The sequence below is a fragment of the Hyla sarda genome, chromosome 4 (assembly GCF_029499605.1).
Source record: "Hyla sarda isolate aHylSar1 chromosome 4, aHylSar1.hap1, whole genome shotgun sequence".
Taxonomy (NCBI): domain Eukaryota; kingdom Metazoa; phylum Chordata; class Amphibia; order Anura; family Hylidae; genus Hyla; species Hyla sarda.
The window spans coordinates 198,444,750-198,460,317 of record NC_079192.1 but is presented as its reverse complement, the minus strand read 5'-3'; the positions used below and the strand labels follow the sequence as shown (position 1 = coordinate 198,460,317).

Sequence of the window (15,568 nt, the reverse complement as noted above, 5' to 3'; positions counted from 1 at the left end):
TTAGGAACTGTCCAGAACAGGATAGGTTTGCTATGGGGATTTGCTCCTACTCTGGACAGTTCCTAAAATGGACAATGGTGTCAGCAGAGAGCACTGTAGTCAGACAGTAAGGAAATTCTAAAAGAAAAGAACTTCCTCTGCAGCATACAGCAGCTGATAAGTAGTGGAAAGGTTAAGATTTTTAAATAGAAGTAATTTACAACTCTGTTTAACTTTCTGGCACCAGCTGATTTAAAAAATAAATGTTTTCCAGTGTAGTACACACTTTAAAGGAGGACTATCATGCAGAAAACTGTATCCCCTATCTGCTGAGACCCCCTATGATCTCCTGCATTGGACCCTGGCTCTCCCCGGGAAGGGGGCATCAGCCAACACCGCCCCCCCCCTCCATGTATCTCTATTGGACAGCTGAGATACAGCGTTTAGCTATCTCCGGATCTCCCATAGAGATACATGGAGGCCGCTGCCTCATGCAGGGGTCAACATGCCCTGGTAAAGACCCAGGTAAAGATGGGGTCCCGTGCAGGAGATCGCAGGGGGTCCCAGCGGTCAGACCCCCACGATCTAAAATGTATCCCCTATACTTTTTATAGGGGATAAGGTTTTCTACATGATACTTGTCCTTTAACCCTTTGCCGCAAATGGACGTTCATTAACGTCCATCTGTGGCTCCCGAGGTATGACGTGCGCTCAGCAGGTGAGCGCGCATCATACCCGGTGGGTTCCAGTTGCTATAAGCAATCAGTACCCACGGCTAATGCCGGACATCGCCGATTGGGCTGGTGTCCGGCATTAACCCTTTAGACCTGGTGATCAAACTTGATTGCTGCTTCTAAAACTAAAGTAAACATTGCCGGTTAGCTCAGTGGTGCTGTACGGGATCGCCGCGGAGAAATTGTGGCATCCCGAACAACTTGCAGGACGCGAGGAAGATCCCTACCTGCCTCCTCACAGTCTGATCGAATGATCGAATGACTGCTATGCTATGCTATCGCCGCATACGTAAATGTCCAAACTATAAAAATATATAGTTAATTAAGCTGCACGGTCAATGGCATATGCGTTAAAAAATTCCAAAATCCAAAATAGTGTATTTTTGGTCACTTTTTATATCATGAAAAAATGAATGAAAAGCAATCAAAAAGTCTGACCAATACAAAAATGGTACCGCTAAAAACTTCAGATCACAGCACAAAAAATGAGCCCTCTTACCACCCTGTACACGGAAAAATAAAAACATTATAGGGGTCAGAAGATGACAATTTTAAACATATAAATTTTCGTGCATGTAGTTATGAAGTAAGTAAGTAGGGTATCATTTTAACCTCTAAAGGTCCCATGACGTAACGTTACTTCCCGACACCCTGGGTCTTAAGGACCTAGGACGTACAGTTACTTCATGGGCAGTTTCGCTGGGCGGGGATCGGACTGGGATGCCTGCTGAAATCCTTCAGCAGGCATCCTGTGCAAATGCCCAGGGGGGTCCTGATGTCGGTGAGCGCAGAAAATTGCATGTCAAGTCAGACATGCGATTTTCTGCTATTCCGGGCTGATCTGGTCTCTGGTGACCCGATCACCCGGAAAATTGGGATGATCGGAGTTGTCAGTGACAGCCCTGATCATCCTGAGGGCTAGAAGTGAGGTCGCAGTACTGCGATCTCCTCCTATCCCCTGCCATGGCAACCTCCCATTCTGCCCACCCCTGGATGTCGGGCAGAACAAGGGGAGAATTTGGAGGCCAGGTACCTGCAAAGAAGATGCGTGGGGACCGAAGATCATCGGAGACAGCAGAGGAGATCAGTGGCGCAGGTAGGGAAGCGATGGTGGGGGAGGGGAAGGAAAGTAGCAGTAAAGCGATCTTTACTGTGGCAACCACTAGGAAGGCCAAACTGCAACTCCCAGCATGCCCAGACAGCCAAAGGCTGTCTGGGCATGCTGGGAGTTGTAGTTTTGCAACATCTGGAGGGTCACAGTTTGGGGACTACTGTTACAGTGGTGCCCAAACTGTAGCCCTTCAGATGTTGCCAAACTACAACTCTCAGCATGCCTAGACTGCCAAGGCATGCTGGGAGTTGTAGTTCTGTAACATCTGTCCCTTCAGATTTTGCAATTTTCATGAAAATTTTGAAAATTGATGCTCTACTTTGAAGCCCTCTAATTTTTTCAAAAAGTAAAAATATGTCCATTTTATGATGCCAACATAAAGTGGACATATAGTATTTGTGAATAAAAATAAAATGTATTTGGAATATCCATTTTCCTTACAAGCAGAGAGCTTCAAAGTTAGAAAAATGCAACATTTTCAAAATTTTCATGAAATTTTGGGATTTTTCACCAAAAAAGGATGCATGTAACGATGAAAATTTACCACCAAAATAAAGTAGAATATGTCATGAAAAAACATTCTCAGAATCAGGATATTCGGTAAAAGCATTTTAGAGATATTAATTTTTAAAATGAAAGTGGTCAGATGTGCAAAAAACGCTCTGGTCCTACAGTGAAAATTGGCCTGGTCCTTAAGGGGTTAAAGGGATATTCCAGGATTTTTTTTATTTGACTGTGCTACAGGGGCTGTAAAGTTAGTGTGGTTCATAATGTAGTGTCTGTACCTGTGTGTGATGGTTTTCTCACAATTCTTCTGTGATTTTCACCCCACTAATTATTTTTAACAGCATACAATATGACTGTTGTCTCAGATTTTTCCCAGCTTGCAATGTGGCTGAGACATGACTCACTAGTCAGCTGATGACAGGGAGCCTGTCTGCTTCAATGGGTGGAGGGATCAATCTGCAACTAATGCAACAGCTGTAGGCACTCTGATTGAAAACCACAGGTCTTTTGATGGATGCAGCTCATTTATGTTTCAGTGGGTGTGGTGGCTGATGTGTGGGAGGGAGGAAAATGGAATTATGGGATTTGTAGTAAAAAAAAGAAAAGTCAAACAGGAAATACAAGTTCACAAAAAGCTAGCCACAGTGTTATGGTAATCTCACAACATAGCCATTTAGCCCCAAGAAAAGCGCAGATCCTTCCTAAGCATGTCCATTACTGTCTGCCAGGTACGTACTAAAATCACCTTATGGTGGATAACCGCCTTAATCGTATGGACCTACAGAATAAAGATAAGGTGTAATTTTTACCGAAAAATGTACTGCGTAGAAACAGAAGCTCCCAAAACTTACAAAATCATGTTTTTTCTTCAATTTCATTGCACAAGGATTTTTTTTTGTTTTGTCATACATTTTTGGGTAAAATGACTGATGTCATTACAAAGTAGAATTAGTGGCGCAAAAAATAAGCCATCATATGGATTTGTAGGTGAAAAATTATGAAAAGGGTTATGATTTTTAAAAGGTAAGGAGGAAAAATAAAAATGCACAAACGGAAAAAATGCTTGGTCCTTAAGGGGTTAAGCCCAAAATGGGCTGTATCCTTAAGGGTTTAATTAGAAACTACCGAGAATGTTTACATAGGGGAATTATTTGATCAAGTCGCTAAGACAGCTATTTAGAGATATGCTTTACAAGAAGCACCTAAACGTAAGAATATTAAAGGGGTATTCCAGGCAAAAACTTTTTTTTATATATATATATATATCAACTGGCTCCGGAAAGTTAAACAGATTTGTAAATTACATCTATTAAAAAATCTTAATCCTTCCAATAGTTGTTAGCTTCTGAAGTTGAGTTGCTGTTTTCTGTCTAACTGCTTTCTGATGACTCGCGTCCCGGGAGCTGTCCAGCTCCAATGGGGATATTCTCCCATCATGCAAGGGATATTCTCCCATCATGCACAGCTCCCGTGACGTGACATCATCATTGAGCAGTTAGACAGAAAACTTCAGAAGCTAATAACTATTGGAAGGATTAAGATTTTTTAATAGAAGTAATTTACAAATCTGTTTAACTTTCCGGAGCCAGTTGATATATAAAAAAAAAGTTTTTGCCTGGAATATCCCTTTAAGGATGGCAATGATCACCGTTGGCTGAACCCACATATTTCTGCCAGATTAGCCAACAGTGCAGCAGAAAGCTATATAAAGTGTATGTGTGGTAGCCCTTGGGGGGTGTATGGTAGGGATGGTATGAGGTTGGTATATGAGGGTTAATATTAACCCAGTCACTCGTGATGCCAGGGTGAGGGCTGGTATGCTGAATCTATGTTCTGGCCTATCGCCGCCCTTCCCAGAAGCGATAGGTGCAATGAAATGACTGAAGGTCCACAAGCAGATTTAACTTGAACTTAAATAACTTTACTGCAGTGCTTACAATATCCAATGCGTAGTAACAGTCTCATATAACAGTTCTTAGGTTGCTTAGCGACTGGCAGAAGTTGCGGACCTTGCATTAAACTTATAGTCTCTCAATTTAGGGAGTGATGTGCAGATCCGTCCGGATTTAGGGGAAATATTGGGTCCGGTGATACTGCAGAGGCTCAGGCCTAACTCACTGCGATTACTGCTATACAGGTCTTGCTTGCTTGCTATCCCAGGAACAAGAGAGAGATAAGATGGCCGCCACTCCCTTATATGGGCAGGGGGCGTGGTGATTTTTATTGGTCCGAACGTCTGCCACTCACTTTACATGGTATCATTGGATTGCTTACATCACAGGATCTATATACATTGCAAAACCCAAAATGAGGGTAGAGATACCAAAGTAAGGCCTGGAACGCATCCAGAATGAGGCTTGGAACGCATCACATGACCCGAAGGCCCTGCGACAACATGGAAACAAGTAATTAACCATTTATATGCAGAAATAATACTATATACATTATTCTATGGATAAATTAGGAATCTATACACTATAATAGAGGCGACTAGAGGCGGACTGACTAACAGATATTACTAAGTCCTAGGGACTCTGGCTACGGGGACCCATAGTTAAATAAGTACCATATGAAATGCGGTACTGGGATACCACAAACCCCCTTACTAAACATAAGTCGGCATCGACGTCTGTCCCCTGAGACAGAGGGACTAGGACGAGAATTAGAACAGGATGGTATAGAACAGGATGATTTATGTTTAAGCTAGAAATCCTACTTAGACATTTGAATGCTATCTAGACATTTAAATGCTATCTAGACATTTGAATGCTATCTAGACACTTAAAGGAGCGATCTATACTTTTGTTTCTAGCTTCCTATATAACTTTATAAAACTTATTATGCATTTTTTAAGCTTACTAGACATTAGTTCAGCTCTCTATACTGTTAGCTTCAAGCTGACTAGACATTTTGTTATCTCACACATTTTATGCCAACAATAAGTTACCTGTTAGTTAGTACACGAAAGGTATACTGGCTAGCCCTAAGCTAGGTCACAGTAAGGGTGGCTGCTAGGGTCTATCGACTACACGCTACGTACCCCTAGAGCACTTCTCAAACAACCTAATAGGTTATTCTGAAAATTACGTGTTTACTTTTGTACTAGAAAGAGCATCTACTGGCCAGGCAGAGCATCTCACACACGCAATGAATAAAGAAAAGAAGAAGTGTACCTAACAGTGGCAGGAATTGGGTATCAATATGCTACAATTCCTTAAGTGTTTTCTTAAGTGAGATATTTATTTGTTTTTGTGTATGTACTAGAGAAATTTTGAAGTAGTACATTAAGTGAATAATCTAGGGTACTGGAAAGTGATTTGTGGAACATTGAAGGGGGTTATCAAAGGTACCATGTGTGCAAGTACTAAATGTGAGTCCTGGTACCTTATGGGTAGTTTGCCCTGTGTAGTCCTTTGAGACCGCCGCAACACCACCTCCGAGTCATCAGGAGCTCCTTCACTTAAGGATTCTTCAAGAACTTCAGTCTCCGAGGGACCAGCTGGAGGGCTGGAAACGGGAGCAATTTCTTCGGTAGAACTGATGGGTTCTCTTAAGACAGATGGAGTAGTGGCTTCCATGTTCGGATCGGTCACTGGAGCAGGACTGAGGTTGGGTGTAGCGATCAATGGTGGTTGACATGGGGCAACAGCTACTGGCAACTGACTGGTTGGTGCGACCAGTGTCGGCTGACTGGATGGAGCTGGGAACGGTATGCCCCAATACATGGTAGGCTGCTGAGATGGGAACAAAGGAACTTCCATAGAGGGATGAATTCCTTCTCCCGGCACATACTCTCTCACAGGCCTTGTCGGAGGTGGAGTAGAAATAGCAGGTGGATCAGGAGGAGTAGGAGGCGATGGGCTAAGCGTATCTTCTTTCCGGCACACTTTTATCCTATTCCGGTGAACCACCTGTGGCTCGAACCCATCTTTTTGTATCTCATATACGTCCGTTTCAGGGTAAGGAACTGCAGTGATGGTGTATGGCTCCGTTTCCCACAGGGAGTCCAATTTATGGGTTCTAGGAAATTTTCTGAGCCACACTTTATCTCCAAGCTGCAAGGGCTGAGCCGAAGCATGCCGATTATAATCTTTCTGCTGGTGCTCATAAACTTCACCCATTTTCTTCTCAACAATGTCCTTGGCTTCCTCAATTCTTCGTCGATGCTCTGACACCCAACTTTGGGAAGCCTGAGGAGAATTGCCTGTAGGCCAAATGTTCGATCCTTTGGCAATTGGCCGTGTCGCCCCATCATCAAGAAAAAGGGCGTATACCCCGTAGAGCAGTGACCAGTGTTGTTGTAGATTTCCAGGAGTTCTGGCAGCAGCTGAGGCCACTCTTCGTGCTTCAAGACGGAGGCTGCTCTGAGCATCTGGATGAACACTTGATTGATCCTTTCACATAGTCCATTCCCTTGGGGATGGTAGGCTGTTGTCCGGAGCTTCTTGCAATCATGCAGCTGGCAAAGTTCCTGGAACAACTGAGCTTCAAAGGCAGTTCCCCGATCAGTGAGGACCGATTCGGGACACCCCAACGGTTGGATCCAATGCCGATTGAGGAGTTGAGCAGCAGTCTTGGCAGTAAGATCCTTGACGGGGACCACGACCACCCACTTGGAGTAATGATCCACCATTGTTAGGGCATGACAATAGCCAGATCGAGTGGGGGCCAGCTTCACATGGTCCAAGGCAACAATTTGATTCGGTCTTTCTGTACAGATGGGATGCAAAGGGGCTCTTGCGTCCCTCCGGGAGTTCTTTATCATGTTGCACACGAAGCACTCGGCACACCATTTCTCGATGTCTCCCCGCATCCCGATCCAGTAGAATCTCCTTCTGACTGTGATCTCTGTCTTATGGACCCTGAAGTGTCCGGATTGGTCATGATAAGCATTCAGAACCATGGCTGCATCCCTCCTGGGAACCACAATCTGGTGTATGCGGTCTCCAGAGACTGGGTCCAGGGAATTTCGGTAGACCAACCCCTTGTGCAGGAACAGGCGGTTTCTCTGCCGCCACTGCCGCTTCAATTCGAAGTCTCCATGGGCCTTGCGCACCCGAGTAGGCACTTTCTTGTGGAGGCAATAGTCGAGGAGGTCCCCGATAACTCTGCTCTCATCCTGAAGAGTCTTCCAGGTACACAGATCTTCAGAGACCTTGGGAGATTCAGGTCCATCACCTTCCTGGGCAGTTAGAGCATTCTGGCTCACGAACCTTTGGTAGAAGGGAGGCATTTCTACATCTTCCCACACATCTTCAGCATTAGGTGCTTCTCCCGGGGCCATGCGAGAAAGTACATCCGCATTGACATTGGTTTTTCCGCTGTGGTACTTGATATTAAAGTCATAGTTGGCCAACCGAGAGGCCCAACGCTGTTCAAGAGCTTCCAACTTAGCAGTGTTCAAATGGGCCAAGGGGTTGTTATCAGTGTAGACCGTGAAGGGAGTAGCAGCCAAATAGTCTTTAAACTTCTCAGTAATAGCCCAAACCAGGGCCAGGAGTTCCAGCTTGAAGAAGCTGTAGTTAGCATCATTCTTCTCAGCACCTCGAAGATGCCGGCTGGCATAGGCAATCACCCTCTCCTTGCCATCTTGCACTTGAGATAAGACCGCCCCCAGACCTTCAAAGCTAGCGTCTGTGTATAAGCGGAACGGCAGGCTGTAGTCAGGATACGCCAATATGGGGGGTTCCGTTAGGAGATACTTCAGGGCTCGAAAGGCATCCTCTTGTTCTTCGGCCCACTGGATGGGAAGCCTCCCATTATAATTATCCCGGGCAGTGACTCTCAGTAATTCGGTCAAGGGTCCGGCAATTTGAGCAAAATGAGGGATGAAACACTGGTAATATCCAGCAAACCCCAGGAAACTTCGGACGTCTCGCACCGTCCTGGGTGTAGGCCACTCTTTCACTGCCCTCACTTTGTCTGAATCAGGCTGGACTCCTTGAGCACTGATGACTTGTCCTAAGTAGTGCACTTGAGGCTTTAGCAAGTGGCATTTGGAAGGCTTAACCTTGAGTCCATGTCGGATAAGAACTTGGAAAACTTCTTTCAGATGATCCAGGTGTTCCTGATATGTTCGAGAGTAGACTATGACGTCATCTAGATACAACAAAAGACTCTGGAAGTTAAGGTGCCCTAAGCATCGCTCCATTAGGCGTTGGAAAGTAGCTGGTGCATTGCACAGTCCAAAGGTCATACTTTTGAACTCGAAGAGACCCATAGGGGTCACAAATGCAGTCTTCTCTCTGTCCTCTTCTGCCATTGGCACCTGCCAGTAGCCGCTCGTCAGATCCAGTGTGGAAAAGTAGGCGGCAGACCCCAACGCAGTCAAGGATTCTTCAATGCGTGGGAGAGGATAGGCATCCTTATGAGTTATGTTGTTTAGCTTCCGGTAGTCTACGCAAAAGCGAATGGTGCCATCTTTTTTCTTCACCAGGACCAAAGGTGCAGCCCACGGACTCTGGCTTTCCTGAATCACATCGGCCTCTTTCATCTCCACTTGCATTTTCTTTATGGTCTTATACATCCCAGGAGCCTCAGGGCGATGTCTCTCTTTAATGGGTGGATTGTCTCCGGTGAGAATCCTATGTTTCAAAGCTTCTTGATGTTTCTTAGCCACCTGGATGATTCCTTCCACCTGTTCCTTGGGGGTATCTTCATCTCCTATCTGTAGTTGCTTCCACCAAGGTTCCGCAAGGTTCTGATCAGGTCCTCGTTGGACCACCTGTGACTTCGAGACTACATCTCGTACGTGTAGATGGTGTCAAGTAGCCACTGGGGTGTACTTGGGTAGTTGGACAGCAACTTGAGAGAGATTGATAAGTCTCACTGCGACCTTCCCATTCCGTACCGTTACCAGGCTTCTAGCAGCTCGCGCCAAGGGACAATCTTCCAGCAGAAGGGGCTCCAAGAGCGCTTGGTAATCTTGATTTTTCACCCCGGGTCGGGCACGGCACCAAATAACTGTCTCTGTCTGTAGCTGTAGACTAACGGCTCGGATATCTTGAATCCTTACTCGACAGATTTCTTCATGATGATTTACGAACTTCTGTTCTGCTTGGAGGATTTTGAGGTGGTGTTGGGCAGCTCACCGGCCTGGGGGTGACAAGTGGGGGAGAGATGCATGCAGTGCACAGACAATATCATCAAAACAGTGCCTAATAATATTCATGCCTAAAATGAAATCAGCTGCTCCCTTATCCTTAACATTTGTGACAATCACCCCTTGTCTTCCTAACACATATTTTCCCACCTGCACCGTGGGCTCCCAGTAACCATGCCTGGGTACTGGTTTCCCATTCCCTGCAATTACTCTGAAGTCCACTTTCTGAAGGTCACACAACCTTTCTGGGCCCCAGTACTTATAGAAAACCCCCTGTGGAATAGTGGATACCTGAGACCCCGTATCTATCAGAGCTTGTAAGCGGACACTTTCAATCATCACCTGTACATAAGGACAAGCAGCTACATACATAGACAGTCCCTTCTTGTCGCTGGTTGATTCTGGACCTTCTTCCATTAAAGCCCAGCATTGGCTCTTCCAATGTCCAATCTTACCACAACGGCTGCAGGCAGGTCTCTGATTACCAGGCAGTCTCACAGGAGGGGTATTAGGTGGATCAGCAGGGCGGGGGTCAGTTTTCTTAGGTGGGAGTGTTGCAGATCTAGGGGGATTGGGCCGGACGGCCATTTCTTTAAAGGCCTCGGCTAACTGTTCAAAGTCCTGCTTAATGTCTTGCAAATTAGCTGTCCCAGGGCTAGGAGGAGGTGTTGTAAGGGCAGGCTGAGAAGGGACAGGTGACTGGGGCGAGGGTCCCGGGGGTTCGATCACTTTAACCGCCAGTCTCTTAAAAGCTGGGAAGGCCATATCGGGATTTTGCACAGCTAGCATCCTCATTTGAGCCTTGTCCCATTTATTCAATGCTCCCTCTATAAAACGGTCCATCAGCACTCGGTTACCCTGATCGGGCGTGATGCCATCCAACTTCTGCACCGCCTCTAATGCGTTCTGTAAAGCTACTGCATATGCTCTGAGAGTCTCACCTGGTTTTTTGACGTCGCTCATATAGTCTGAGTCGTACTTCAGAGGGGGAATGAGATTCAAACACTTGAGAGAGCCCCTCGAAAATCTGTCCCACTGTGGCCTTGTCAGCCGCTGGCCAGGTGCGGAGTTCCTCCAAGGTCGGTCCCTGGAGCTGTCCTAGAAGCAACTGTACCTGTTGATGAGGAGGGAGTGCATAAAACCTGAAGATCCTGTAAATCTTCTCCCTAAAATCTCTCAACGTGAAGGGATCTCCGCTGTACGTGGGAAGGACGGGGTTTCCCAGGAAGACAGGTGCAGCAACAGGGGCTCCCAACATGTAGGGAGCAGCTGGGGATGAAGGTTGATCCGTTGGTGTAGCAGGAAAACTATGTTGTTGTCGGTCAGGCAGCATCGATGTGGGTGGCAGCATTCTTCTGACTTGCGTTGGGGACCTCATTGGTGGGGTCCCAGGAGCACCACCTTCCTGTTGGCCAAGTGGTGGTGGTGGTGTTGCAGGCTCTGACATTCTTTTATTGAGTGCGCTGGCCCTTTAAATGAAGCTTGTATCTGTATGTCCCTGCCTTTGGGCTCCGGCAAGATGGCCGCCGCACCGCAGACTTTGGTGGGCGGAGTTTCTGAATCTCGCGCGCGGGAAGGCCTCGTGACGGTTTTAACTCTTTTCAACGCGGATTGCAGCTCCGCTCTACTCTTCGCCTCCCCCCTTACTTTTTGTGTGGCCCCCTTGTAATGTATGCCACAGGCGCCCTTCTTATTAATTAAACACAGTCTCTTATATAGTGGGGAGTACAATTTCACTAGTGGCAATGGTAGGCACACACCCGAATCCTGTTCGTGCAATGCCAAAAAGGCTTTGTGGTAGCCCTTGGGGGGTGTATGGTAGGGATGGTATGAGGTTGGTATATGAGGGGTTAATATTAACCCAGTCACTCATGACGCCAGGGTGAGGGCTGGTATGCTGAATCTATGTTCCGGCCTATCGCCGCCCTTCCCAGAAACGATAGGTGCCATGAAATGACTGAAGGTCCACAAGCAGATTTAACTTGAACTTGAATAACTTTACTGCAGTGCTTGCAATATCCAATGCGTAGTAACAGTATCATATAACAGTTCTTAGGTTGCTTAGCGACTGGCAGAAGTTGCGAACCTTGCATTAAACTTATAGTCTCTGAATTTAGGGAGTGATGTGCAGATCCGTCCGGATTTAGGGGAAATATTGGGTCCGGTGATACTGCAGAGTGCTTAGAGGATCGTACACTCTATAATTTAGATCATTCAGCCGTTGCCGCAAGGCTCAGGCCTAACTCACTGCGATTACTGCTATACAGGTCTTGCTTGCTTGCTATCCCAGGAACAAGAGAGAGAGAAGATGGCCGCCGCTCCCTTATATGGGCAGGGGGCGTGGCGATTTTGATTTGTCCGAATGTCTGCCACTCACTTTACATGGTATCATGGGATTGCTTACATCACAGGATCTATATACATTGCAAAACCCCAAATGAGGCTAGAGATACCAAAGTGAGGCCTGGAACGCATCCAGAATGAGGCTTGGAATGCATCACATGACCCGAAGGCCCTGCGACACCATGGAAACAAGTAATTAACAATTTATATGCAGAAATAATTTTATATACATTATTCTATGGATAAATTAGGAATCTATACACTATAATAGAGGCGACTAGGGGTGGACTGACTAACAGATATTACTAAGTCCTAGGGACTCTAGCTACGGGGACCCATAGATAAATAAGTACCGTATGAAATGCGGTACTGGGACACCACATATGGCCACCTTTAGTCAGACAATTACACATGCAGATGGAGGAGGAGAAGCTGTGCTATATTCTTACAGCTTTATAAGAGCTGTTACCTTTTATTCCAATGCTGTTAGGCTGGGTTCACATATGTCCAGTATCCAGCATAGGTGAACTAAGCCTAGATCTCAATGCAACTGATGACAAGTTGTCATCAGTTGTATGGAATCCGACGTCCATTGATTTTGGACTGTGGACAGGGGAACGCAGCAAGCTGCCTTTCCCTGTCAGGTGCCCTCTGGCGTGTAAAACCATCTGGCATCCATTGTCCAGTGCCCTCCGGCGTGTATAACCCTCCGGCATCAAAATTGAGAAGTTGGATGATTGTGAACTGTCCCATTCAGATGAATGGGATCAGTTCTAGCATCAGTTTCCCTCTGGTGCACGCCGGAGGGAAACTATGCCGGATGCCTGATATATTTGAACCTAGCCATAGTTCATAGGTAATAATGTAATGGCTGTTGGTCTTGCCCTAGTGTATACAGCACACAATGACCATGGATCCCATTAAAAAGAACTGTCAGTCTGCTGTAATAGTTCAATTGCTTTTGTAGAAAACTTCCATATGTCAAGATTGTTTTCATATAGATAATGTCATGGGAAACAAAGAATAAAGAATACCACCAAACATAAAAAAAAACATGTCTGACCTATATTGTGATGATAGATATCCTTAAATATGATACAATATTGTATTGCTTATAGTCAGTGATAGTTATGCTACATTACACACTTTTTGATGGGGTCAGTTCAGCATGCATTTTAATAGTACAACCGTGTACATTTGAACAGTATTTTGACTGTAAATTCACATCAGTGACATAGGTCTATGCATGCTGTTCCAAGAATATCTACAAGTAGAGAAAATTGGTATTGACACATTTGATATAGATAGAAACTCCTTTCTTCACTGCTAGTATTTGGCTGGTTTTCACAGGCAGCCACTGCCTTGCTTAGTATCTTGTAATGCTGGAAATTGATAACAACAGGTGCTGTGACATTTGTAAGTGTCCAGATACATCAGGAGACAGAGTGAAGCAAGTGCAGATGAAATGTTTGCCAAAATATAGACCACTGTAGTGCTTCCTGCTACTCAGAAAGAATAGCTGCATTTACTTTGTCTGCTCATTTCAGTCTCTTCCTGATAGATAACCAGCTGAAGGAAAGGAAATTGACTTTTATAAAGAACCAACATTCTTGTCTCACTGTCATACAGGAAAAGCTATGTCTCCATTTCTACGAATAAGTCTTTCTAATTTTGAAGTTGGGCCATACCTGCCATCTAATGGGGACGTCATGCAGAGACCCTACTGTGCTGTTATGGTGAAAGAAGCAGTGGAGACAGGTATGTGTCTTTTTATATGTTCTAGTGATTACTCCTAAACTGCCCAGAAGGTTTTAACAGAAGTATTCACTTGTGCAATAATCCCTTGGAAAACATTGTAAAATGTGTTGGCTGTGTATAACTAAGGAAATATATATATATATATATATATATATATATATATATATATATATATATGTATTGTTATGAAACCCAGCTGAAAGGTGCAATACATTATTAAGCATATCAGTTTGGCAAGGTACATACAGTGGATCTGAAAAATCTTCTGACCTTTTGAGTTCTTTCACATTTTGCTTTGTTGCTTTGTGCGGGGGTCACATTTTGCTATGTTGCGGACTTCTGTCAAAAGCTCTGACAGATTAAATGTAAAACCATTTTCTGGTTCCATTGGGTTCAAGGCAGGGCTTCGGGTGGGTCACTCAGGGACATTTACAGAGTAGTCCCTTAGCCACTCCTGTGTTGTCTTGGCTGCATACCTGGTGTCACTTTCTTCTTCTCTGAGGCCCAGAGCACTCTGGATTAGGTTTTAATTAAAAAAAAAACTCTCTGTCTCCCTGTCCCAGCACCTTAAAAACACCCCCACAGAATGATGCTGCCCCTACCATACTTCACTGTAGGTATGGTGTAGGGCAGGTGATGAGCAGTGATGCTTCAAATGTAGACCAAAAGTTCCATTTTGGTTTAATCAGACCAGAGAATCTTGGTTCTCACCGTCTAAGTGTCCTTTAGGTGTTTTTTTCCCGTAAGGTTCCATTTTTCTTTTACTGACTGAGAAGAAGCTTCTTTCTGTCCATTCTATTATGAAGCCCAGATTGGTGAAGGCTACAGTAATGGTTGACCTTCTGTAAGTTTCTCCCATGAGGTTCTAGGTTAGTTTTCTTATCAAGACCCTTCTCCCCTGAATCTACCACAGGTGACTCCAATCATGGTGTAGAAATATCTAAAAGGTAATCACAAGAATTGGGAGGCCCCAGAGCTAAATTTTTTGTGTCATAGCAAATGGTCTGATGAAAAATGTCCTTTCTTTTTCCTTTTTAATACTTCAGCCAAAATTTCAAAAATTCTGTTTTCACTTTGTCATTATGAAGCATTGGGGAGATTTATCAAAACCTGTATAGAGGAAGAGTGGTGCAAATGCCCATAGCAACCAACCAGAGTGCTGCTTTCATTCTTCACAGGACTCCAAAAAATTAAAGAAGAAATTTGATTGGTTGCTATGGGCAACTGAATCCCTCTTCCTCTACACAGGTTTTGATTAATCTCCCCCATTGAGTGCAGAATGATGGAGAAAAACATTTTAATTTAATTAAGCATAAGGCCTCAGCATAACAAAATTAGAAAAATTGAAAGGGTCTGAAAACTTTCTGAATGCATTGTGTATTCCTATTTGTGTTAAACATTGTTTTCCTCGTATATCCAGTCAGTTTTTAAATTGTAGATAATATTTATTAGTTCAGTAAGACATAAACCATGAATTTACAGGGTATTTTTAAAGTGGATGTTTTGGCTTGTCCTTCTGTCAGATGCTTTAACTTTTATGTTTTTTGTTTTACATGTAGATTGGTAGAGCCTGTTGGACCATTTGTTATTTGCCAATTATTGTCTTAAATATATCTACAAAATACTGTATGTGTTTTAACATTGCTTTTGTCTGTTCCTCATCTTCTTGAGAATGTATAAAGAAGGTTATATTCTTAGTTAATAACTTTAGTGAATCATGTTTTTCATTATTTCCTGTAGCGTTTATGAACATCCATAGCAACATAATATCATAGGCTCCATAGTACCCAGTATCTTTATTTTTTTCATAGTATTCTTTATTTTTGGCTCAAAAAAGGCAGTAAAAAAAAGTTGTTTGCGTTTAAAATGGATTCGGAAAGTCTTCAGACCCCTTCACTTTTTTCCCACATTGTTATGTTTAGGCCTTGAGTAAAATAAAAAATAAAAAACCTTTATAATGACAAAGTGAAAACAGAATTTTAGAAACTTTAGCAATTTTATAAAAGAAAACTAAATTTTCATATAGACATAAGT

General features: G+C 44.2%; 1 protein-coding gene across 3 annotated transcripts in view; it reads left to right on the top strand.

Annotated features, from left to right (window-relative positions):
* Positions 1–15,568, top strand: part of PRKCQ (protein kinase C theta) — a 257,684-nt gene that overhangs the window by 131,155 nt on the left and 110,961 nt on the right. For 2 of the 3 annotated variants that reach the window (XM_056573244.1, XM_056573243.1), the window contains exon 2: positions 13,406–13,534. In XM_056573244.1, the coding sequence (XP_056429219.1) occupies positions 13,414–13,534 (121 nt within the window). In that variant the 5' untranslated portion in view covers positions 13,406–13,413. Of the gene's footprint in view, positions 1–11,914; positions 11,969–13,405; positions 13,535–15,568 lie in introns of those variants that run through there. The other variant, XM_056573242.1, reaches the window with a different exon arrangement.